The sequence below is a fragment of the Nelusetta ayraudi genome, unplaced genomic scaffold (genome assembly GCF_046127955.1).
Source record: "Nelusetta ayraudi isolate G7.1 ecotype Tasmania unplaced genomic scaffold, CSIRO-AGI_Nayr_v1 ptg000092l, whole genome shotgun sequence".
NCBI classification, from domain to species: Eukaryota; Metazoa; Chordata; class Actinopteri; order Tetraodontiformes; family Monacanthidae; genus Nelusetta; species Nelusetta ayraudi.
In genome coordinates, this window is record NW_027466142.1 from 247,675 (window position 1) to 273,054 (window position 25,380).

The following is a 25,380-nucleotide window of genomic DNA, read 5'->3' on the forward strand; positions in this document are numbered from 1 at the left end:
ACGGCTGATGTGCTTCACACCATTCAATGGAAAGACCTGCAAATTACAATTGTACTTTAAGGTAATTTCTGAAATATCACTTTCAATTTGCTAAAAACTGTAATGGAAACACAGCTATAGATACTTTCCAAATGCTTTCTATGGGCTCTGTCCAAGATGGATCCATCCGTCCATCCAGCCATCCATCTTTCTTCTTTCACTGCTAATTCTGGATCTTGGGGAGACTCTAAACACTCACAGGCTGTTCAGAGTTGCCAATCTGTCTAATGCGCACTTCTTCGGACTGCCTGATGACCTGATGTCCATCACTACTGCGTCCACATTCAAAACCAAACTCAAAACCTCTCTGTTCTCTCAGGCTTACAGTCACTAAGTACTATCTGTGCGGTGTCTGTGTGTGTGTGTGTGTGTGTGTGTTTGTGTGTGTGTGTGTGTGTGTGTGAGAGTGATTGTGTGTGTTTGTGTGATCATGTGTGACCCCTCCCCCATCCCCCACAGAAAGACCCCCCTTCATTGCTGTGTCACCCACACAACATTTCATATCTAGGCTAAAGATCTCCGGCTGTGCAAAGATAGTTGTGAGTAAATGGGCCGTAGCCTCACTGCTGCAGGGGCCTCTTCACGCCGTCTATTGGCTAATCATTTCAATGTTTACACACGGGGGCGTGAAGGGGGGACACACTTGTGGTTGGGGGTGGGGGTGGAGGTGGGGTGGGGGGTGATGGGGGGGGGGTTAGTCTCCTCAGATGTCTCTCCTCGTGCATAATCAAAGCTTCCCCACTTAATTACTGGGGCAGATTAAAATTTGAAGAGCCTTCTGGTTTTTTTTTTCGCTTGTCGGCCTCCCACTCGCACGTCGCTCCGCGCATCCCGCTGGCGCCGCATGTGAAGAGCATCCCTCATCCCGCTGCTGTCCTCGCCTTTCATTGAATTTTTTTATTTTTATAATAAAGCGGCTTCATCAGCCGTAAACATTATGCCCTCTCTTAGTCCGACAGCGACAACAAGTGCGGGAAGTTGTTACGCGAGGTGTCGGCCCTGCTCCCCGCGGAGGGACGCCTCCTGACACGGCCGTCAGAAGGCAAAGTCTCCCAGGGGGGGTCCTTCGAGTTCAGACCCCCGACTGGCCACACGGCTCCGGCCAAGCGGAAGTCATACCTTGGCATCTGATGACGGCAGTTTGTGCTGCTGAAGCCACAGCCGGATTACGTAACGGCGCGGTTGTGGAGAGATGCTGGCGGTGACAGCGGTAGGTATAATTAGAAAAATCCTCATGCCCCGCTCGTTCCAATGCCGTTGGGAAGTTGGAGGGGGGGGGTGGTTGGGCAGGCACCGTGAGCAGGAATCTTGGCAGGAATTTTTTGGATGAGCAACGACGAGGCGACAAACTAAAAGAATGCAGGTTTTTGAAAAATGGCATCAGACATGCGGGAGATATTTTGGTCCAAGTTTTGGCAGGCGAGTGATGGTGGACATGCAATGTTTTGGTTAGCAGGATTTGGTTGGTCTGTCTGACTGTCTGAATTGAGTCTATCAATGACTTTTGATGAATCGTGAAGTATGACGCACGACTTCAAGGTCCCTTTGAGTTATTATTCAGAAAAGTGTTTCTGCCAAGCTGAATGTTTGGAAGTGAAGGACACTGATTTGAAGAGTGTGACGTAAGGTTGTTGTTGTTGTTGTTAGATGCATAAAATCCACATGCGTAGATTTTGTACTTAATCTCTGTGTCAACCACTTGAACTCTTCACGCACGATTTGATGTTTTCCAAAGCGCTTTTGAAAGCTTGTTCGCCATTGTTTTTCAGGTATCTTTTTTGTTTGTCAATGAATGAGAAATTACCGACTGGTCAACATCACTGATCTGTCTTGTCACTCATCACTATATAGTCACTGTGGTCAATCACAGTGACTACATTTACATGCAGAGTTTAATCGAACTAAGCTCATCATTCGGTTTTCTCGTCTAATCAGACTTCTGTCTTTGTCCCAGTTTACACGCAGCGTCCACCTCCCCCACACTAGGGGGCGATATGAGTCTTTTCAGCGCGTTCATTTCTGGTTAACCCCTTTCGTCGCACAATAACAAAACAACTGGAGCGCGATACAACACTGGTGTTATGTCCGTATTGCTCTTCAGTAGATGTGCTTCGCCACCGTAAGCAGATTGGTCAGAAATTTACAAACGTACACAAAAAATGACAATGCCAAAAATCTACCACAGTGAATGTACTCTTGTAAGTGAGCGCTACGTACTAATGACATTTAAAAAAGAGGAAATATAATATACACAAATTTGCTTTGAGCTGGACTTCATTTCACCCTAATTAAAAAATAAGTAAAATATCTATTAGGTTTCTACCTCTGTGAGCACCCGAGACTCAGAGCAAACACAGCTTTCTTCGGGTGTACAAATACAAATCTGTCAGGACGTCGAGTTTTCCATTTGACTGACTGCCTGAGACTTTACTGTTATCGCTGCTTGTGGGCATTCAAACTCTTGTGGGCTGCATGGCGCCTCGCTCTGATATTTTTTAACAAGTTTTGAACGGATCACATGTTGGGTTTTGAGCCATGGAGCCGCACGACAAGACGAGGGGCACATGACCCGGGTCAGACTCCGCCTCTAACGCATCTCTGGAGGACAGTCGCAGTCCTGCTAGCAAGGAGAGAGCTGTCACACAGACTCTGGAAGAAAGATTTTCACTCCGAGGGGACAGACAACAGAGACGTCTCTCTCAGGTTCAGCGGCCCCGAAAACTAGTAGACGCCACAGAGGAGCAAATGGAAAGAAGGAGCAAAAAAGGAAAGACTTGAGAACAATAGTTCTTAAAGTGTCTTCCGCGTCTCTCCCTGACCTATAAATTCAGACAGTGACGAAGATGGATCTCACACAGGAAACTGTGCATCAGCCGAATAATGAGGTTGCTCTGCGGGGAGCCAGAAAGCCAGGAGACCCATGTGGAGTCTCTCCAATACATTCATAACAAAGCGATGATGGGTGCATGAAACGGCAACGTCTGAGGGCAACACCGGGGGGATATTTTAAACAATTGTGCCTTTATTTACAGAACGATGAAACGTTTGACCACTGCAGCCGCAACAACAGAGTATCAGAGTTCCGTGGACACGTCGTTCTTGTTAACGATACAAAATCAGCAGGTCAGTTACAAAACGACGCCAAGGCGGAACATCCGACTGGAGGTGTACAGTGTGCCGAAGAATTCGAGGTAGAAAACAGAGAGGGGGCGCCGTTCAACCGGCGGACTCTGGTTTGACATGGATGGCTTCAGCTGCAGGTCGAGTCAAGAACATGAAGGTGGCGGTGACGACTTCCCGTTCCAAGAACTGGAATTAAACAAAAGAAGAAGAAAAAGTACCCCAGATTACCTGCTAAAACAGCATCAAGTCATTTTACAGTGTTAAATGACAACCAGGAATTGAAGCTCAATTCATCATTGAACTGTGGGACAAGTAAAAAAAACAAAACAAAACTGACAGCAGCGTCAAAGAGAGCTTTTCAAAATAAAAGTCCATAGCATTGGGATCTCTTAGAAACAAGTGTTTTTATGTTTTACACATTTGGTATAAAACGTGAAAAAAAAATTAACTTTTTTTTTTTACTTTCCAAAACCTCTTATGATCAATGTTTCACAAGGACAAACGCGTTTCAAAAAGACACCGAACCAACCAACCACTCACAGGTTTTTTGTTTTGTTTTTTTTGTCAACAGCAACACTCAGATTTAATGAATGAATTTTCAAAAGAAAAAAAAGTGCACCGTAACACAAACACAACGTCCGCCCACGTCGTCGGAACGTTGTTGAAAATCTCTCAGGTGCTCTCGCTAAAATTCAGTGAAGGGACATATTTCAAAACGTTGACGTGAAATCAGCGATAAATAATCTTCTTTTTTTTTTTAACCTGCCACAAAGTTTCCAGAGGACATCTTTTGTCGGCATCAAATAAATATACTCCCACGTTGGATCCGACCTCTGTGTTCGTAGCGTGGATCGATACCGACCTTGACGGCCCGGACGATTATCGATCGCGTTTACATGCCGCTTCCTTCCGTCGCCAGCTGGGGTGACGCCGCGTCGCATCGACTCCGAGTGTCGCCCTGAATGGCCCATCAAGCGAGCTGTAGACCCCCTCGGCCCCCCCACCATCCAAAAAAAAATAGGACATGTGACTCTCGCACACTCACAAACACGCATCGATGCGATGGTGTCGTCTTTTTCTCTTTTCTTTGCCGAGCGGCCGTCGAGTGAGAGAGAGAGAGAGAGACTCCCATTCTGTCACTTTTTGTCTTATCTACAGGCCTGTTGCTGCTGCTGCCGCTGCTGCTGCACCCGCCGCACCCATTCATGCAACCGAGTGCAACCGGACGGAAACAAAGAAAACCCCTCAAACGAGGGTGTCTCTAGCGTTGCTAATGTTGCTAACGTCGGTCTCTCCGACCCCGGCACCTTCTCTCAAACCTTGAGCGCCTCGTGCACGCCCACGGCCGATAGCCGGCGGTTGATGTTGCGGTAGCGGCAGCGCAGCAGGTCGCGGTAGGTGGATCGCAGGTCTCGGTTGAAGAAGGCGTAGATGAAGGGGTTCATGAGGGAGTTGGCGTAGCCCAGCCACAGCAGCGTGCGCTCCAGCCAGATGGGCACGCAGCTGCACTCCACGCCGCAGATGAAGGGCCGCGCGGTGGACAGGATGAAGAAGGGCAGCCAGCACACGGCGAACACGCCCACGATCACGCCCAGCGTGGTGGCCGCCTTCTGCTCCCGCTTGAAGATGGAGATGTTGCGGCGCTCGCGGTGCAGCAGGCGGGACAGCGAGGCGCAGTCGTCGGCCGTCGCCACGGCGCCCCCCGGCTTCAGGCCCTGCATGCGCAGCCCGGCCTCGTTGGCCACCGTCTCCAGGCGCTCGCGGCGGGACAGGTCGGTGAAGCGGTGCTTGGCGCCGCTCTTGCGCGCCGCCCGGAAAATCTTGTAGTACATGACCAGCATGACCAGCATGGGGATGTAGAAGGCCACGGCCGTGGAGTAGATGGTGTAGCCGAAGTCCTGGCTGATGAGGCACACGCCGGCCGTGTGCACGTTCTTGGCCCAGCCGCAGAACGGCGGCAGCGTGATGGAGGCCGACACCAGCCACACGCCCAGGATCATCTTGGCCATCAGCTGACCGTTCTGCCGCGCCGGGTAGGTGAGGGGCCGCGTGATTCCCAGGTATCTGCGGGGGAGGAGGAAAACATCAGGAGAAGAAACACATCAGCAGCGACTTCCGGGAAGCTGCTCAACAGCGGAGCACAGCAGCCATTGTTTTTGTCACCGACCAATCAATGATTGTAGTATTTGAAGTATTTGAATTGGGGAGGGAGGAGCATTTATAAAAGGCCCAAATGACAGAACCAGTAAAATGTTCTCAAACGTTTGAGGAAACAAACAGCTTTGATTCAGGATCATTTTATGAACCGATTCAAGTTGATTGTTGTCAATTGTTTCAACTTTAACTGTGGATTGAAGCGGCTTTGATAGCGGCTGTGAGTGACCCATACAACAGGTTTATCTGGGGAAACAAAAAGGAAAAAAAACACAAAAAACATCTTTGCATCACCCACGAAAGCTATTTTATTAAAATGAACACTCAGAGTTTGTTCATAGACAAAGACAGAAATTCGCACAAAAGGTCGCCCATCATCGCCTTTCGCCCCGGAGGAACCTACTCTCTTTTATTTGTCCCTCTCCGGCTCTGGGAAAAGCTTTGCAGGTAGTTAGCGAGCCATCAATCAAACGTGCTGCTGGGCGCTTTCAAATCCCAGCTGGAGGTGTCAGAAAAATAAAGATAAGGCGAGGTGTGAACGACTCCGACTCGGACAAAAAGAACTTGGAGGAGGGAGGAGGAGGCACTTATCTCACTAAATGATGAATCTGTGCGTGCATCTCTGGGTTGTTTTATTTTTTTGTTCTTTGGCTCACTGCCCGTCGGCTTCATCAGCAGCCAGTGCGTCACTGATTAAAGCAGATTTCCATCTATTTATTTTCTGGCTCTCCAGGCGGCGTTCCTGATTGGCCGCTCCATCTGGATAAGAAGGAATTGGTTGGTTGGAAAACAAGCTCAGCGATTTGGTCTCGTCGCGCTCCGGTGATTCTGAAATTCTTCTGCACTCGTGCAGGTCACGGCCCGGAACACACAAAAAGAAAATGCACTTGTGCCGCCATGTGTCGAGAGGATGTTGCACCTCACACCCGGCCATGGGTGTGACAGTCACGCAAAGACACACAAACATGCTCGTCAAACACGCTTTGCGTTCCATAAAAGTTATGGCTAAATAAATTGACTTGAGCGCTCTGAGAAAAGCGGTTAAAGTGAGTCGGCCGCTCACATCAGGATTCAGAGCCATCAAACCAGGTGTCTGTCGTCCGGAAGAAGAAGAAGAAGAAGAAGAAGAAGAAGAAGAAGAAGAAGAAGAAGAAGAAGAAGAAGAAATAGGCGACTCCCCTGAGACTTTATGTCAACTTCATCTCTCTGTTGTTTCGTCTCCTTTTCTTTAATGGCCGTTTTTACAGTCTTATTTCATTTATTTTTAATTCCCAAGAAATTACGCAAAATCTTTTGCTTTGCTTTTCGGTTATCCATCAACAAGCTCTGAAGAAAGGAGAATAATCCGACCTTAACCTCTTGGTCCACAAAAGGTCCGCACAAAATCTGCTGTTTGTTGTCACAAGTGATAGCTCTCCTCGGTCAGTGTCAAGATTTTTTTTCTTAATTTGAAATAACAAAAATGAACAGTGTAAACAGTCTTAAAGTTATTATTTTTTAAAACTTGCAGATTTTTTTTCAGACATTTTTTACGAAGCTGCAAGGAAAACCTTTTCACCGCTCCTTGACACACTTATCTCCAGTGACGCTCTCCAGCGGTGGAGGTATTTTCCTTGTCTTAGGGGCTTCAAGGCCACATCCTCAGCTGCTGCATCCCTCTGGGATCATGACGCGTCTCGGGCACCCGCCGGCTGGCTTGCAGGGAGCGACTCCGTTACTGCTGCGTGACTGCAGAGGTGAAAGTTGAGGGCGGAAACGTTGCGACAGTCGTCCCCTCGAAAACCCCTCAAAGCTTTTAAATCTGCGAGGAGATACACGTTAAAATATTTACTGAGCTTGCAACGGCTTCGGGGCAGGAGAGCATTAAAAAAAAGAATGAAAAAAAGGATGAGAACAGGTTCACCTAAAAAGGGAAGTAACGGGAACGGGGCAGATGGTCAGCCAATTTAGTTTTTGTCTGGAGCTCCCAGACGTACTTAAAATTCCGATGTCAACGCAATTGAGGGCATCTGAAGAGAAAGGCCTGTGGTAAAAGTGAAGAGTTGTCCATTTTAGGGTTTTTTTGGGTGGGTTGGGGTGCAATGGTGTGTGTGTGTTGGGGGGGCGGCGTGGGGGGCGTGCTGAGAAAGTGAGTTTGATTTGTGGACAAAGAGTCGAAGACCTGAATCAAAGCTTCACTTCTCACAGCGCGAGCCAATGTCTTTTTTTGCTTGTTTTTGTTTTTCTTAAGAAGCAGTTCTTAATACTTATTTCGTGCTGCACGACACGGATCAGCTGGATCGATGCATTTTCTCCAGGCCATTAGTGACGGACCAAGAAGGAAGCGGCGCCAGATGAGCTCCAGGCGACAGTTCTGGGGTTCCTCAACCTCCAGGGATGTTTTCATCTCTCCGGCTCCTCCGACGCAACCGTTTGTTTTCCTTCTTTGTAAACCGACTTTTTAAACCCTCCTCCCCCTCCTCCATGATGAAGGAGAGACAGCAGTAGTTGTTTGCAAGCCACCACCACCCCCCCCCACCATCATTTCTCCTGGAGACTCTTGCATAAGAGTCAGTGAGTCATCCTTGGACGGACGGATGGACGGACTTCCTCCCTCAGATTTGTCTGTTACCTGCAGCTAGAGAAGTGCCAGTGTGGGTCAGACCAGTGTCAAACCGTCTGTGAATAAATGTCGGACGCTTATTTTAGCTCGCATGTACAAGAAGGTGCTCGGGAAATTGCCAGCGAAGAAAAAAAAAAGGAAAAGTCTCCCGGGAGGTTGGTGTTGTTTGAGATGAAAGCCACACAGAGATTATGTACGCCTATGAATTTATATATGCGCCTGAGTCACCTGTGATAGTAAACATTATGGACCCCCACGGAAAAAAAAAACTCCAGAAAACAGCATATTCAGTTAGTTTAGTTGAGTTAGTTAGCCCTGTGTTAACAGCCTGCAGATAAAAGTGACACTTCCACACCTCCGGAGGGACACAAAAACACAGAGCGGCCCCAGAAGGCGGAGCCAAGGCCCCGCTGGAGTTGATGCCACTGACCCAGAAGAGGCGTGACTGAGTGAGCAGTGCTCTTTGTGACATCACGATGGGCTGATTATCACAAAGAAGAAGAAGGAGCTTTTTTCTCGACTCGTGTGAGACCTTTAAAGTTTAGCCAGTTAGATCAACAAGAGGCTGTTTTCCCCTCCTCTTCCTCCTCTTCCTCCTCCTCCTTCTTCTCATTCTACCCCCCTCTTTCTTCCCCTCCTCCTCCTCTTTCTCCTCGTCCTCCTCGTCCTCCTTCCTCATCCTTCTCGTCCAGCACCTCCTCCTCCTCCTTTTTCTCCTCCTCCTACTCAACATCTTTCTCCTCCTCTTCCACCTCCTCCACCATTGTGTCTCTGCCTTCATAATACAAAGATCACGCTAATGGCCTAATTGTCCCATAATTGTATCTTAATTACATTGCATCGGCAAAACGCAGGCACGACTTCCGCGCCAAGGTTGGCCGCAAGGTTAATGGATAAACAATCAACATTTAGTTTCATTTTAAAACCTTTTGTCTGGCAAGAAGTCTGGGAGCTTATCGCTATTATCTTTATTATTATTATTCTGAGTCGTGCTCTTTGGACGGCGCCGTGGTGAAACTTTTGCAGCGTTGTTTCTTCTTTTAACAACCTGGCGATGAGCTTAATCGACCGTCACGTCTAAAGTGCTGATTGATTTCTGTGGCCTTTAGAATAAATAACAATAATCCTTTATCACATGGAACACTGCAGTTTGCGCAGACAAAGAATGAGAATGTTGTTTTTAAGTGTCTTTTAGATGACTAAAATAGTAAAACTATAATTAAACACACACACACACACACACACACACACACACACGCACAGTTGCAGCTCCAAGCCAAAGCTCAGGCAAAACCTTTACACAATTGTCAGACGGACAGACAGACAGACAGACAGACAGACAGACAGACAGACGTGATGTGACGACCAGGGACAGAAAACCTCTGCAGCAGCCAGCAGTGACAGCTCGCTGATGGCGATTTGCAGCCGTTGCAGTGGAAATAAAACCTGCTACAACTAACAACTCGCAGCACAACGCTCGCTAAAGGTGAGAGAAGAAAAGAACACAGTTTTGTTTTTTTTTTTGTTGTTGCCGTCGCTCAGGGGGGAGGCAGTCGTTGCAAAACTGCACCTCACTGACATTGCGCGGCGCAAAACTCACAGCAAAAACCTGGTGACTGGAGGCTTTTGAAAAGCCTTTTTAATCTTTGGTCCGAGTCGCCGCGAGATCAGATTTGCCAGACTGGAAGTAAAGGATCACAGTTCTGTCCCTCTCCTGTGTGAAGACAAAGAGCTGTCAAGCAATCTTATCTTATATGCTCTCTGTATTCCAGGAGATACAGCTGGAAGCTGCTTGAAATCAAATAAATAAAAGCTCTTTTTCCACTGCAGGAAGCTGCAGATACAGAATCAGAGGCTCGATGCAACAACAATGCCTAAAAAAAGAGAGAAAGAAAGAAAGAAAAACTGAAAGACAGTGTCACACACACACACACACACACACACACACACACACACACAAACACACACAGTCTGACTGTACCGACACGTCGCCACTGACAATCTCACATTTGGAGTGTGGCAGTGTCTGAGTGACAGGCGGCACGTAATCGTCTCTGTTCTGATGCGTCTTTGCCCTTGAAGACTTGAAACGCTGTCAGACACAAAAAGCAAATAATCGCCTCAGTGATTTGTCGCCGGCTCTGAAACCGTCCACCCTCCCTCCACACACACACACACACACACACATCATAATTACAGCAACTCCCGGCCGCCTCATCGTAGCACAAGCGGACGCTTTTGTTAGGAGGATACACTCACACGAGTCGTTACCTCAAAACCACGCAGAGAGAGAAAAACACACGCGTCTCTGTTGAGTTTGCCTCAGTTTCCTGTTTCAGGTTTCAGTCGCTGCTAATTTTTGCAAGGCGATAGCGTGTAGTGTACAAGTCTCAGTCCTCTTCAAAGCCTGCATCACTCAGAAGTCCATGGGTCACAGTTTCAGAAGGGAAACGCAGCCCCTGAAAACACTGCAAGCCGGCTATCAATTGATGGTTGAAAGACCTCAGCATGTTTGTTTGTTTTAACCAAGTAATGCAGAATGTTCAGCTTTTCAGACTTCAGGAAAAGCAAGTTTTGCACTGCACAGAGTTAGAGGAGCCGAAACGATTTAGAGAAGAAAGTAACATCACAGTCACAGCGCCATCTGTTGAGAGATATTGCAACTAAGCTTTGATTAGTTACAATACCGGCAGTACAGTACAGCACAGTGCAGTTGTGGTAGCTTTCTCTTCTTTCGGTATATAAGACTGTTTGCACCTCATTTTTTTAAACACATAACATATTTTAACCGCACTGATGCTTAACGACACTCATCTTTCTAACAGTAAAGCGCTCCTTTAAGTTTTTTGGGTTTTTAAACTTGAAAAAGGGGCAGAGGGCAATGTAGAAATTGGGAGAAGGAAAAGCACTTGCTGGATGTGTTGCCACACAGCCAACACTAAACTCAGGCGGAAGCTATTTTAGCTCCAGTTTTCCCCCAAAAGGCGCCGCAACCTGCTGGTATCAAACACCAACAACAGATGCGCGTCGACAGACGAGGAGAGTCCAAAGTATCTGCTCTCATCCATTTCATAAATATCCACCCCCCAAAAAATAAATAAATAAATAAATAAATAAGTAAACTGCTATCGCCAACCCTGATATCGACTTTGCGAGCGGTACGTTGCCATGGTGATCACTCGTTTTGTTACAGTCATGTTCCAGAGCAGCGCTAGCGCCTCCATCTACCCACAAAACTAGATCTTCTCTTCCAAGCGCTTGTTGGAACTGAATGCTACATTCAGATTTTTCAGCTTTTGAATCAGTACGAAGGGAGTCGGACCAGCAGCTGATCCTTCCCACCGCTCATCTTCACTTCCTCGTTCCAGTCAAACTTATATTTGAGCCTGATTATCCTGTTTAACTTTGGTCATTCCTCTCCGTCGGCGGCTAGTTTGAGGCAACACACGGCTGAGTACAGTGGGAGCAATGCATTCTGGGATCCTGGAAAGAAGAATTAATATCACCACTTGAAAATCCCATCACACACATTATTTAACATTGTTTCCGTGTCTCGCTCGGCTGACTCGGAGCCGCAGCCCGGCGTCCCAGCAGACGCAGTCCACATCATCCAGACTCACCAACGGTTTGACCTTTTCATCCTGATCATGGCGGCCCGAGAGACCTTGGAGGAAGGAGCGTCTGAGGCTCTTGGAGGCGCTTCAGGAGCGCTTGTTTGCAGCTCCTGATTGGCCATCGTACGAAGAACAGCGACATCCAATGGCCACTTGCAGGATGGACCAAAACCTGGATTAATTCCTGTTAGTCCAGAGAGAGCGTACAGAGTTTTGAAAACTGGCCCTTTGTGACATCATAATGGGCTCTGATAGCTCCATGCTGCTGTCAACACCCCTGTCCAAGTGTTGCCTCCACCCCTCTGATACCACCTGGTTTTTAATACATCCCACAAAGCATCCAGTCTAGTGGGAATCACTGCGTGAAACAGAGTGTTTTATCCGAAGGCTGTAAACAGAGGGCTAAACACATGGCTGTTTCTGGAGAGGCTTTTTACACACGTATATGCTTTGCAAGCAAAGCTGCTCCGCTGGAGTCCAAGACGGAGAGGCTTCAAAGTTGTGACATGAGCCCCTGAGCTGCCGTCACTTTTCCTTTATTCCTCTGATGGTTTTTTCTGATGTGTGTTTTTGTTGTCGCTCCAGGTCATGTCCTTCCCTCCTGCGTGATTACCTGCCGCTCGCCAACGCCTTGCACCTGTGCCTCGTGATTTCCACCTGTGTGTGTGGGTGTGTGTGTGTGCACGCGTGTCTCTATATATATCTTCTTCCGTCTCCTGTCGTCTCTGCCAGTTCGTCTTCTTTGATTCTTCAGCAGCATCCGCGCGTGTGTGTGTGTGTGTGTGTGTGTGCGTGTGTGTGTGTGTGTGTGTGTGTGTGTTTTTTTTTTCCTCTTTGTGCGTCGTCCTCAGTCGAACTCGCTCAGTCTCAGTCTCTCACTCGGATTAGCAAACCACCGGATTATTGCCTGATCGCTCACTGCTCAGTATGTCACCTTGGGGTCGTCGACTTTTTGTGTCCACAGGCCAATCAGGAGCCCAGAAAAGCCTTGGGCCTGAAAATGCCGCCAGGCTTCCACTAAGACTGGCGGCAAGTTCTCCTTCTTCTTCTTTCAAAAGTTTAGTGTAGTTTTCTCCCTCAAGAACATCAGCGACCCAGCCGCCCTGCAAAGTCCATCCATCCATCCATCCATCCATCCATCCATCCATCCATTTTCAATACCCACTTCTTCCTGAGCTCAGGGTCACGGGGGTCTGCTGGAGCCTCTCCCAGCTGTCATAAGGCGACACCAGGGTGACACCCTGGGCAAGTCTCGCCAGTCCATCGCAGGGCCATTCACACTCACACACCTACGGTCAATTTAAAGTTCCAAATTCACCTCACGTGCATGTTTTTGGAGTGTGGGAGGAAGCCGGAGAACCCGGAGAGAACCCACGCAGACACAGAGAGAACATGCACACTACACACAGAAAGGCCCCAGGCCCGGAATCGAACCCACAACCTTCTTGCCGTGAGGCGGCAGCACTGTGCATGTTGTTTTTTTTTAAGGTGCTGCCTTATCAGGAGAGACCCAGCCTGGATGAAGCAGCTGATATCTTCACTCTCTCCTGCTCCTGACACACTTGCCCAATGTTGTTGTTTCCTCTTCCTTTTCATTCTCCTCTCAGACCTCCACAGTGACTTCCAGATGTGCGTCGCTGGCGTTAGAACAGTCCCCTGCCTCCCCTCGAAGTGTTTAACGGCTGTGAAGGAAGCGAGCCTGCGCTCGGGATGGAGGAGGGATCCCTCGTCTGCACTTTCACCCAGTGATTCACCACCGACGGCCTGCGTGTTCTCCCGGTAACCATTACAGCAGGATCGCCAAAAACTCTCTCTCTGAAATATTAATGAGCGCAACGACACCGCCGCTCCTCCGAAAGCCACGGAAGGCGAGTTGTGCCACGGCCGGGTCCTTCGTCCCCACTTCCCCCTTTTTCCTTTTTCCTTTTTTTTCATTTTCTAGCTGTCAGGATGATGTGAGAGCAGCCGTGTGAAGAGCCCCTCCGTCTTGGTCACCTTCCCCTCGGTGCCGTCGCCAAGGACGCCGTCCCAAAAGCCAGCGAGGCTTCCAGGAAGTCTGGGCTGTGTGGGAGGAACCGCAACTCTGCGCTGCCGCCTCCCCTTTCGCTCCTGACCTTTTCGGGGAGGAGAGCAAAAAAAAAAAGTTGGAGAGTTTTCGTTACCAAGGCGACCGCGGGCAGCTCCTCTTTTTTTTCTCTTTTTTTTTTTTTGCCTGCCTTGCCTGCCTTCCAATTTGGCACGTCGCCAGCGGTCGGTGTAGCTGAAGTAGCCACACAGGCCTATTATGTGTCATCACTCCGTGGCTCGGCAAATGACTTGGGACAGCGAGGAGGAGTCGCGCTCAACTTGTTCCAGGCACGACCGAGCGTCGGCCAGGAGCCGAGTGTTCCATCGCTCGATATCAAATGAAATACAGCTCAGGTCATCAGTGGATTCGGCTTCACGTCGATCTGTGCACTGAGGAGGCATAATGTCACTGTTTTAGTCCATTGGTATCTGTTTAAACTTGAGGTTGTTAAAGGAATCGTTCACTCAACACAGATTTTTTTTTACCCAGTCATTTTCTACTCCAAGTAACTGATGTTGAGTTTTATAAAGTGAACATAAAACACTTATTAGATCAGGCATCAGGTAGACAACTGTAAATAATCCAATTGTTCATAACATGTAACTCTTGTGTCTTGTCATGTGACACTCGTGTTTATATCATTTTTCCTTCTCTTTGCAATACTTTTTGTTGCTGTAATTAGCAAAATTCATCAACGTGGAATTAATGAAGGTGTTCTATTCTATTCTATTCTATTCTATCCTAGTCTATTCTATTCTATACTGAAAAGTGGCGACCAATAGAAACCTACTGTTGCTTCTTAGCATGTGTGACTCGTTTATTTGTCATTCACACGCTTGTGTCATCATACACTGACAGTGTCACTCCACACATGTTCCTCACTCACTCAGTGGGTGTTTGTTGCTTCGCGTACGAGACGGGGGATGAGGGGGGCGGAGCCACGGGGATGAGAGGAGGAGGAGCATCAATGGCGTGGTGCGCTGAGCACTGGCGCTGAAGAAAAATCTCCTCTCACCTAAAGTTGGTTAAAGTAACAGCCACAATCAAGTTTGCCGCACTACCATGACCTCAACATGTGTCTGGTACACACTCACAGGCTATATCATTGTGTTTTTTCATAGGAGGAGTCGAGATCCAGGTTGGTTTCAAAGGCGCAAACACTGCTGAGGAAACAAGCCAGTGACACCAACGGCAGTAATCTGCTCCGATAAAGGTCACTGTCAAAGTGCTGCAGACGCTGACAGCCTGTCGAGTCGAGCAAACATCTGGAGGAAAAACAAATCACAGGTGTGTGTGTGCGTGTGTGTGAGTGTGTGTGTGTGTGTGTGTGTGTGTGTGATTCTCGTCTCATTAGCTCCTACCTGAACAACCAATGGAATACCAGCTAAAAAAAAAAAAAAAAACTGTCGTGTCTGATTGATTTTTACCGATGTTGGCGCTAACAAATGTAGCTGCAGAGATGCCGAAGGCACTCGTGGTTCTCGTTCGAGAGGTTGTTGGGTTTTTTTTTCCCCCCTTTACCTCGACGAGGGAGAAAAAAAAAAAAAAACGTTTTGAACTTTCCATTGAGTAAATTTAGTACAGGCACTCTCATCTCAGCGGATTCACTTCCCTGCACACATCCTCACAGACACGCCCACACCATCCACCGCCGCTGCCACGCTGCCTCCGGGCTGGCAAAGCAAAGCAAAGCCTGTGCTGCGTGTAAACACCCTATGAATTTTTTAAGCTGTTTAACTTTGGGCTTTGTTTTTGTTTGCTTTGTCTTCCGATATTCCGCTCTAATCCAGACTGATTGCAGCCACTGCGGGTGAAATTTAATTCGCCTGTTTTGTTCGTCGAGCGACACGCCGTGAATCCCACACACTCACTGACTTACAGGCCGCATCTGATCCCACAAGACGGTGCTGAACCAAGAATCGTCTGAAAATGAACATTTTGCGTTTTTTTTTTTTTTCCTGCAATTACTACCATTTGACAGGTCGTTATTCCTGAATGCTCTCTGGGCCGCATTGTCGGATGAGTGGCTTTGACGATTGTAATGATTGGTTTTTGCAAGTGTGGCCCCATGTTGGCTGTCACTACGAGCGGTCCGTTTCTTCTGTCGAGAGCAAATTTATCCCATAAAGACAGAGATCACCACACTTTTCAGTCTGTTAAGTCAGAAAAAGCTGAACCTGCCGCGTCAAAAGAATGCAAAAGCAACAACACAGAGAGCAAAGATTTCTTATTTCTCTACAAAAAGAAATCATATCTTCAAACCACACAGATCTCCAGGATTTCCAAGGAATTTCCTCAATTTGTTTGTTTTTATTAAAAAAAAAAGAAGCCGCACTCATTTGTAACGGTGAACTGAGTGGAGCCTTGTGGTCAGATTGTTTTGCACTGAGTATCACCCGTTCCCACTTTTGCCTCTCTCTCACACACACACATGCACATGCAGTGCTGCCTGCAGTGCAGTGACCCAGTTCGTGGTCATTTCTCAGCTCCAGGATCTCGCCCGCGGCCTGGAGCTCAGACCCTGCTCACAGCGCCAGGGGTGAAGCCACCAACTCCTCAGCCGGCATCCAGCAGCGCCGGAGCGAGAGGAGAGCAGTTTGTCTGCTGAGGAGTCGCACAGAGAGAGGAAGAGAGAGAGAGAGAAAGAGTGAGAGAGAGAGAGAGAGAGAGAGAGAGCTGCGCAACATTTTGTGGCCCAGTATGCTCGAGCAGATGGTGTGAAAGTGAGAGAAGATGAAGTAAAACGTTAGGATATGTTGTAAAGTGGGCAAAACTCGCGAGTCAACCCGACGTTAAAACGGAGCGGTAAAGAGTCGCAGCCTCAGATCAGCACCACCAGAGAAAACACAGAGCACTGTCGGCTGCTGGAGCCCGAGTTGGATGAGGATCAAGCTTTTTTCTTTTTTTTTTTAACTCTGCGTCCCTCAAATGTTCCAATCTGAAATTCTGGCTTAAAGGCAACACAATTAATGCAATGGAATTGTGCATCACTGCAGAATGTGAGCTTTGAAATCTTAAAGTTTCAGAATGGAAGCGCCCTGTAGAAATCATATCAACATATTCTGCCCTCTGTTTACAGCCTCCTGCCAAAATTCTAGATTCTAGCTTTCCGCTCCAGCTGATGCCCTGTAGGACCTCCTACATATATGGATGGTCTCATACGGCGGAGCCAGCAATATAATATAATGGGAGGGTCTCTTAAAAGTGGAGGGAGTCAAAGATGGACTTGTCTTGTTTCCGGGCGCTCCAAAAATATTCGGTGTGAAGCGAATTTTTTTGTGCAGTCCGGGACTTTGGAAAAGTTAACTTGAGAAGTTGCCATGAATTATTTATCCCGGCCGTACTAATGGACAGCGTAAGCATTCATTCCATGCGTTCGGTGTGGCCAGAGGAACCGCATACTAAAACGTGAACAATGTTTTTTTCCTACAGCCGCGGCAGAATGCTAATAAACGAGTCATATTATCAGCCATTCAGGGGATGATGGGTGTTTCCCTCTCGGCCTCTTCGACAGGAGAGTCATTATTTCACTGACGGTTAAGAGCTCGCCGGCCCTTTGTTTAATCTTGATGAATAATGGACCCTGTGGCCACCTGATTTATACCACGCTTAAGCCCCCGAGTACTTTGCCCTTTTCTACCCACTGCTTCCAATGCTGAACAAATAGCCTTGACAAGCTGGCACAATCTCGGCAACTAGATAACAGAAACACAGTAAAACACACGGTTTCCATTTAAAGACCCGTGATGGAGTTCATCATAGGAAAACGCAGTGCACTGCTATCGTTTTTTGTGTTGACGTACAGTTTTTGTTTATCAAATTTTCATTTAAAAATACATGCGATTTTAAAAAGACTGCGCTCTGTGACGACACACTGCAGGGACAGCAGATGGTTCTCCAAGCAGGTAGCCAATAGAGTTAATGAATCAATCACAGGCTGCAGGTGCGCCTGGACGTAGAAAACTGTTTCTGGAACGGATCAAATGAACATCCCATGAACAGCTGAGTCCTCTCTGCTGTAGTTTTGTCATCAATGGGATCTCTTTCCCACACTGACACACTCACCCACAGCAGCCCATGATACCACATGGGCAATTTGCCATCCCAAGTGGCCTCACGCCACAAATTAAACACAGACAGTCAAACAGGATGGCAACTGCGCTGGAGCTGATAGCTCAAGCGGTGCCTATCAATGATTAACTCGCCTCTTCCCTGCATTTTTTATTTTAATCGCAGCGTTTCTCTCCGGAGGAGGCGCTCGTTAACGCTGGAACCGCCGGATTCAAATTTGAACGCGGCGCCCGTCTTGCGAAAGGAAAAAAAATGGAAGGGGTTTGTCCTCTTGGAAAACAGCTTGTAGCGAGCGGCCCTCGTAGCGTCAAGAGGCGTTGAGATCTCAGAAAAGGCAGCAGCGCGCTCTCTAAGTGCTGCGCGTGATCACAGGATTGAGGAAATCAGTGTAAAATCCGGTTTAGGACGACGGCGGTGCGCACACTCACTGTCCCGATTTAGCATTCCTCCACAGGCGCGGACCGCCTTTGATCACGCCGCTCTAGCAGGAAGGTGTCCGAAAACCTCTGTGGAGGTTCTTCTTCTTCTTCTTCTTCTTCTTCTTCTTCTTCTTCTTCTTCTTCCTTTTTAAGTGAGGTGTGGAGTGAATACACGCAGACGGGAGCTTACGGCGTCACATCGCATTACCCGCTGATGCATCAGCCGGGGTCAAGCCATCCGTGAGCGCCGCCGCCGCCGCCGCCGCCACCGCCAATCCTCCCGGGACGACCCTGAGAGCAGCGACTTTGTGAAAAAATACTACGAGATGGGGTTGGGGCGGGTCGATGGCGAGGAGCTACGTGTGAACTCAGGCATCATCGCCGTTGACGTGCGAGTTGGCAGGTGGGCGGGGCGGCCCGGGCGAGCGAGATAGAGAGAGAGAGAGAGAGAGAGAGAGTGCGATTCTCTGGCTGAAATCCCCTGCAGGAGATGCGCTGAGGTTTGATCACACCTACACATTATTTCCTCCAGCCTGTGGAAGGGAGGGGAGAAAAAAAAGTTTACTTAGCCACAGTTATGTGATATTTTTCTTGACCTACATCCGTCTTCTCTCTTCAAGTTCCCTAACAGTCGAGTCGAGCTGGGGCCTCTGTTTGATTTGCTCCGCCGACTTTTTTTTTTTTTTCTTTTGGTCTTTTCTTAGACGACCGCGGGAGCAACACCAGAAGGACAAGGCTCTCTTCCCACCGTTGTGAATAAATCATTTATATTTGACATTTGAATTATTGAGCATACAGCACATTACTCTGAGTGAAAGTAAGGGGAGGGAAGTTGGCCGGGGGAGAGGGGTGTAGCCAATAGAGAGACGTCTTCTTTTTAGGTACATGGGCACAGACGCTGGAGGGCCTCATCCACCCGACGGACGGTATTCTGGGATGTCTGGTTGCAAGACGGAGGGTGGCGGGACCTACATCCGCTGACACACAGAGGCGGCGGGTGTCACGGAGACTAGAGACTCCCGGTGCGACTGGGGCCCAGTGCTGCCGCATGTCAGCGTCAATTTGCGGCGCTGCAACAGCAGCAGCAGAAGTAGCCGAAGCAGCAGAGTGGTGCTGGAGGTGGTGAATGGCTACTCATCCATAAGCATGATTTTCACAGCCGCGCAAATCAGCATTAACACCTACAGGAGAAGAAGACGGGAGGGAGGAAAAAAATCAATGCCACTAAAATTTTCTTTCCCCCCCCCCTCAGGAACCACGCAATAGGCGCTCAACCAGACTGACAGTTCCCGGGCCAAAATTGAAAACATCACACCTGCCGCTTGGGATGCTGCTCATCCCAAAAGCTGCTTGGCTCATCTGAAATACTGAATCTTCCGACCGATACTGATACATAACCGGTTGGTCAACGAGTAGCCGATTCTTGCAAGAGTTGCAAGATTTTCAGAGTTGAATTTGGATGGTGAACCCTGTTGTTGCGTGCAAAAAAAAAAAAGACTGACAGACAAACACAGCCAATGACAAGCCTCAACACCGTGACTCACTTCACTTCATCTGATTGGTTGCTGTGAATGCGTCCGAGGCCAGTGACAACACACCAAGCCAGGTGTTGGCCCCACCTCCTCTCTGAGACCACTCTCTTTTTTGTCTCCTTCTCAGCATGTGGAAGGTCCGAGGCAGCATCAGCTTCGGCAGGAAGCTCCTGAATTCTAGCAGGACGCTGTAAACAGAGGGCTAAATACAATGTTTCCTGGAGCTCTACGAGTCAGAAATGACTTTGACCTTCTTAATGAAAAAGCACCAAGTCATAACTATTTCTCCCCCGTACTTTAATCCGAGATAATTCTATCTCGTCTCGACCTTTACAGCGCTGCAGTATGTTAAAGGGCCCCTATTATGCTTTTCCACTTTTCTGAGCTCTAAATACTGTTACAATGTTGAATCCTAGTGTCAAACGATGCGAAATCGTCAAATAATGAGGTTCATGCGTTTGGACGTGAGCCCTGCAAGTTGTTGGGCATGGTTCTGAACGCTCTGTTCACAGAGTTTTTTTTAATAGTGGGAACGCATTGACGTGAATGCGTTCCGGATTTCCTTTCATGTCCAAGCTCAGGCATACTCTCAGATTGGTTCCGCCCTCCCCCGCTCTGCAACATTAGTTTTAAGACTATTTGCAACGTACAACCATGTGTTGTGTGTTGTGTGTTGTGTTCGCTGGCAGCGAAACTGAAGAGGCAGCGACTTGCAAGTTTCGCTCCTTATTGCAATTTTTTCACTGCCCGCATGTTAACATTGGCTGTATAGAGCTCTTCCTGCTTTGTGCTTTGTGCGGACTTAGGTTGTTCAGATATTCTTGTCTAATAATAAACGACTCTATGACTGAAGTGATCGTTTCAGCGTCCATGTTTTCTCTGCTAGGACAGTGTTTTCATACAAGTCAACAGTATGAAACGAAATCATTCTAAGCCCTATTAAAATGTCTCGCAAAAAAAGTTCAAAAGTTCAAAAAGTAAAATATATTTCCGGGCACACGGAAGGCACAAAAAACGTCCAGGGACCTTCGGTCCACCTTGCGGCCATAACTCAGCCCACGCTGGGTCCGTACGAAGCTGGATTAGCCGGTAAAAAGGGTGAAGCCTTCCCAACGGTAAGTGTTTAAATTGTGCCGGTTTTCCTAAAATGTGCTGTTTACTCTCAACTCCCGCACCGGCAAACTGAGGAAGTGTGGCTCAGCAGCGACGAAGAGTGTGATCAATCACAGCGGAGTGGGCTGGTCGGGAGGTGTACACGGGGGGGCTCAGGGGTGGAGTGAAGTAAAACAGACCGTTTACGCGGGATGCAGGTAAGACGAGGAAGCGATGCAGCGAGATACACAAATCTACAAAGCTTTCACTCGGGTGTTGCTGCTCTGGGGGGGGCCAGAAATCAAATACAAAGGCCCGAAAATGAGTATAATAGGTCACCTTTAACTTGATTGTTGAGCCTGCGTCTTTATGAGACGCTGTGTCAAGTACTGTAAACAAGTCTTTGTGTTTTCATGGCCACATGGCTTCTGCTGGCAGTGATTTAGACTCCTGCTTGAAGTGGGTGGTGACTGACAGAGAGGTTGAACTCATGCTGGGTATCTGCACCGCAACCCTGCCAAGTCCCGAACCCCAGAGCAGCACGCTGTCCACATGACGGCGCGTCACCTCCTCTGCGAGGACCACTAACAAAGACCTCTGATGGCGCTTTTCCGAGCCTCAGCTTTACTTTATGGTCACCCTTTCCCCGTCCTTGAGGGGAAGTTTTTTGATGACAGAGTCCGTTTTACAGCAGATCCCGTGTCTATGTAGCACCTGTCATATCTTTGAACACTTCTCGAGTTGAGAGTCGGAGCACATGCCTGCATTGTGTAATTGGAAGGACGCCTGTTTTTCGTGCAGCTTGAGGCAATTTGCAGTTGACGGAGGTGTCTCCGCGGCTCCAGCGGACGATGCAAATAATCAAGTGACTCGGATGCTGCTCAGCGTGAAACGCTCTGCCCTGTGACAAGAGGGTTCGCAGGCTCCAACTCGGCACCGCCAGATCGAATCGATTCTCTTTTTCAACGCACGCTGGGTCCATTGGTTCTTTCCCAGCCAGCTATTTTATTGGCCATTACAGCGAGGCGAGCCGATTCACCACACTGACAAGCGGATACCAGCTCCAGACAGGGGCGCTGTTCACTACTGGTCAGGTTCAAATACAGACGCTGTGCGCAAAAGAAGCGGGCATGTGAGATGACAGGCTTCCTGATTGGTTCTGCCTTTATTACCAAGCACAAACAATGATGCCAGACATTCAACCAGTCTACCGTTAAAAGGCACTGAAACACCATCTGCTTCTGACACATCAAACACGGGGACCTGTGATTAGTTTGTTCTCCAAAAACAACCTACAGATCCAAAAACCTGCGAGGTGAGAAGAACCAAAGACATTTTGCCATCATCGTCTTGTTTGATTACGGCAGCAACGCAGCAGTTTTTGTTTTCGTCTTTGTCTGCTCCTGCGTGGTATGTTTTCACAGCGCCAACTACTGGCCTGGCATGGATAGTACAGGAAACACAACGGAAAAGACAGTGACTTTTATGGTAACTCCAGTTTTTAGTGGCACTTATGTTGTGATCACCTGACCTGACGATGTGATAAAAGATGTTTCCATTGCAGAATGTTCTATCATATACTATATTCCATCTCGTGGGCATAGACACTTTCTTTCAACTTTTATGGAAATGAATGCCTCTCCTTTGATTGGCAATTTCAGCGCACACAGTTAACAGGAGCGCACCTGCTGCAGGAGAATGCATGGGAAGCGAATTTCATTTACCAGTGAGTGACTGCAGGTGACCTACATTATCAAGCGCTCCTCATCCATCTTCATTTAGCAGCAGAGAGCCCCGCGACCCCAAACGCCAAACTCTTAAAGAGCCCGTCTGCTTTGGCCCCGGTTGATGCGGTTATCCAACCACCCTCCAGCCAAAAACCACTCAGACATCTGTCAGCCTCGCCACAGCTGACTGGAGAAAACACGCAGCACCACAGCGCCGTGCCGGCGGTCCGGCTCTCCTGCGTAATATCATTAGCTCTCCTCAGTTTGAGCGCCCCGTGATCTCACAAGAACCGCAGAAATGTCAGACGGACGGACACGAGGTCGGGGAGGCGGTCACCTCATCAATACTTCAATCAGACGCCTGTCTCTTTAATAGTGACCCGGGCTCATCAGTCACAGCCACCACGTGACTTCTAATTTGATTGGGAGTAGTGGGCAATTGTCACGAGGCATCAGGCTCGACCCCGGAGAGAGCAGAGGCACAGAGTGGACGGCTGTGGGACCACACCAGCACTCTGGCTTCCCTTTAATGAAGGATCTGAGACAACCCCTGCAGGGCCTCACATGGGAAGCCTCTTTTCATAAATAATTTTGGATGAGGATGAGTTGATGCAAGGCAGCAGCGTAAGAGGAAGCCTCATCTCGCTCGGATACAGGGGAGAAAACAAAATCAGTATTTTTTTATTTTTTTTTTATGAGAACTGATGCATCGAAAGATGTCACGTCTTCCAACACTGCCAACTGTCCAGTCCAGCAAATTCACTTGGAGTGATTCAGTTAATCACAGGCTGCATATTAATTTTCTGGCTGACTGCTCTGCGCAGCACGACCATGCGAGGAACGACGGTCGCTAATTACCCGCTAAAATGCCATCCTCCCGCGCCAAAACAGACCTTCGGGTTTGCCCGGCGTGCGCCGTGCACGCTCCTGCCTTCAGGGAACTTCAGGGTGTAGGACCGGGTGCATGTCCCCGTGCAGGGGGCATCGCGTGCGCTAGGTTTTGGTTGCAAATTGGCAGGCTTCAGGACAGCTCCGCAGCAGCAGAAGCGCCAACTTTAGCTCTTTTAATTGTTGTAGTTGCTTTCTTGTCTTTTCTGGAGGTAGGGAGAGGGTGGGTGATTGCGCTCACCTGTCGACGCTGATCACGCACAGGGTCATGATGGAGGCGGTGCAGCACATAACATCCATGCCGATGAAGATGTTGCAGAACACCTCGCCGAAGAGCCACTTGCCGCCCGTCAGGTCCGTCACTATCACGAAGGGCATGACGACGATGGCCACGGACAGGTCCGCCACCGCGAGGGACACCAGCAGGTAGTTGGAGGGCTGCCGCAGCTTCTTCACCACGCACACGGCTATCACCACCAGCGTGTTGCCCATCACGGTCACCGCTGTGATCATGGCCAGCATCACTCCGATCAAGATCTTCTCCGGGCGCCCGAAGTCCTGCAGCTGCTCCCCGCACGACGCGTTCCACATGGTTGTGGGGCTGATGGTGACCAGGACGAGCTGCAGGGTGCCATTGATAACTTCGGAGATGTCCTCGCTCTTGCTTGAAGCCTGCTCAACTGCCGAAGTGTTGAACATCACGGCGCGGGGAGGGGGGCAGCGTTATCTCGCCAGCGTTGCAAGGCACGCCTCGCCTGTGCCAATTACGCACATAGCTGTTTGGATTGTGTCAAGCAGCGCGCTCGGCTCCTGCTCGGGGGAGGTTTGTTTTTTTTTTTGGTTTGTTTTTTTGGATGGAGGCTTGCTGCAGCTCGGAGATCCCGACCATTCACTGACACTGCCAGCTGATCCTCGGTTTTAAGAATGAGCCGGCTGAGGGAGTCATGTGGGTGTGCGCACCATCCGGAAAAGGAGGGGGAGAAAAATAATAACTCCCCGGTCAAAAACTAAAACGTAAAGAGTAAAAAAAAGAGAAGAAGAAAAAGAAAAAGCCCTTTGGTGTCTCCGAGGTAGCGTCGCTCGTCGGTGCGCGTTTTATCACTACAGCAAGAGGACAGATATAGTCTATTTTGGGCATTGCGCTGCGCAAACCGCACCTATTCCGCGTGACGCATGACTTAAGACGCACAGACAGAAGCGGAGCTCCGAGCACCCACAGACATGAATAACTGTGTGATTATCTGCGCAGGAAGTCGGAGGATTCCCCTCCTGCGAGCCTTCTATTCGCCAGTTGCCGAGCAATCCGCCTCCGAGCAGTCAAGCCGATTCTCAACTTTGAATTTTCAATTAAAAATGCAGTCTGCCGTTCAGAACACAAATTGAACGATGCCTCCTGTTCATCCATGTGTTGCCAGAATCAGTTCACACCCCGGATTTTACGGTTGCAAAAGTGGAGATTAAATATATTGTGAAATTTGTTAATTTGTTCAGTTCAGGATACACCACGGAAGGACCCCAGGAGGTTAAAAGTGGAACAAGTATACATTTCTTGTATTTATTTCGGCTATATCCAAACAAATGTATTATCCATTCATTCATTTTCATAACCCGCTGTCCTCCCGCATTCTGAAAGCAGGTGACACCCCAGGAGTCCCCAGTTCATTGCAGGGCCACATAGAAAGACAAACAACCATTTGCACTTGCACTCTCACCTACAGCCAATATAGAGTTTCCCAATCTGTCTGGACTATGAGAGGAAGCCATAGAACCCAATAAATAATAAAATGATAATAAGTGGTCGGGTTGTTTTTTTAATTATTATTATTATTATTATTATTATTATTATTATTATTATTATTATTATTATTATTATTTAACATCTCAGCTGGTATCAGAAAGACATGACTGAGCAGTGAGAGCCGCACGGTCAACAAGAAGGTCTGGTTGCATTTGCGCTGACAACTATTTAAAACGACATGAATGTGATGGAGTAAGGTAAGACAGGAAGGTAATTAGCCACTGGCACGCTCGCAGTAAAAGCACACCTCACC

General features: G+C 48.4%; 1 protein-coding gene across 1 annotated transcript; it reads right to left on the reverse strand.

The window, feature by feature from the left end:
* Positions 1 to 3,046: 3,046 nt before the first annotated feature.
* Positions 3,047 to 25,053, reverse strand: htr7c (5-hydroxytryptamine (serotonin) receptor 7c). Its single transcript, XM_076047174.1, has 2 exons — positions 23,571 to 25,053; positions 3,047 to 5,226 (listed from the first exon to the last, which is right to left on the reverse strand). The coding sequence occupies exons 1-2, from the start codon at positions 24,026 to 24,028 to the stop codon at positions 4,476 to 4,478; spliced, it is 1,209 nt and encodes a 402-aa protein (XP_075903289.1). The 5' UTR covers positions 24,029 to 25,053; the 3' UTR covers positions 3,047 to 4,475.
* Between the last annotated feature and the right edge of the window lie 327 nt (positions 25,054 to 25,380).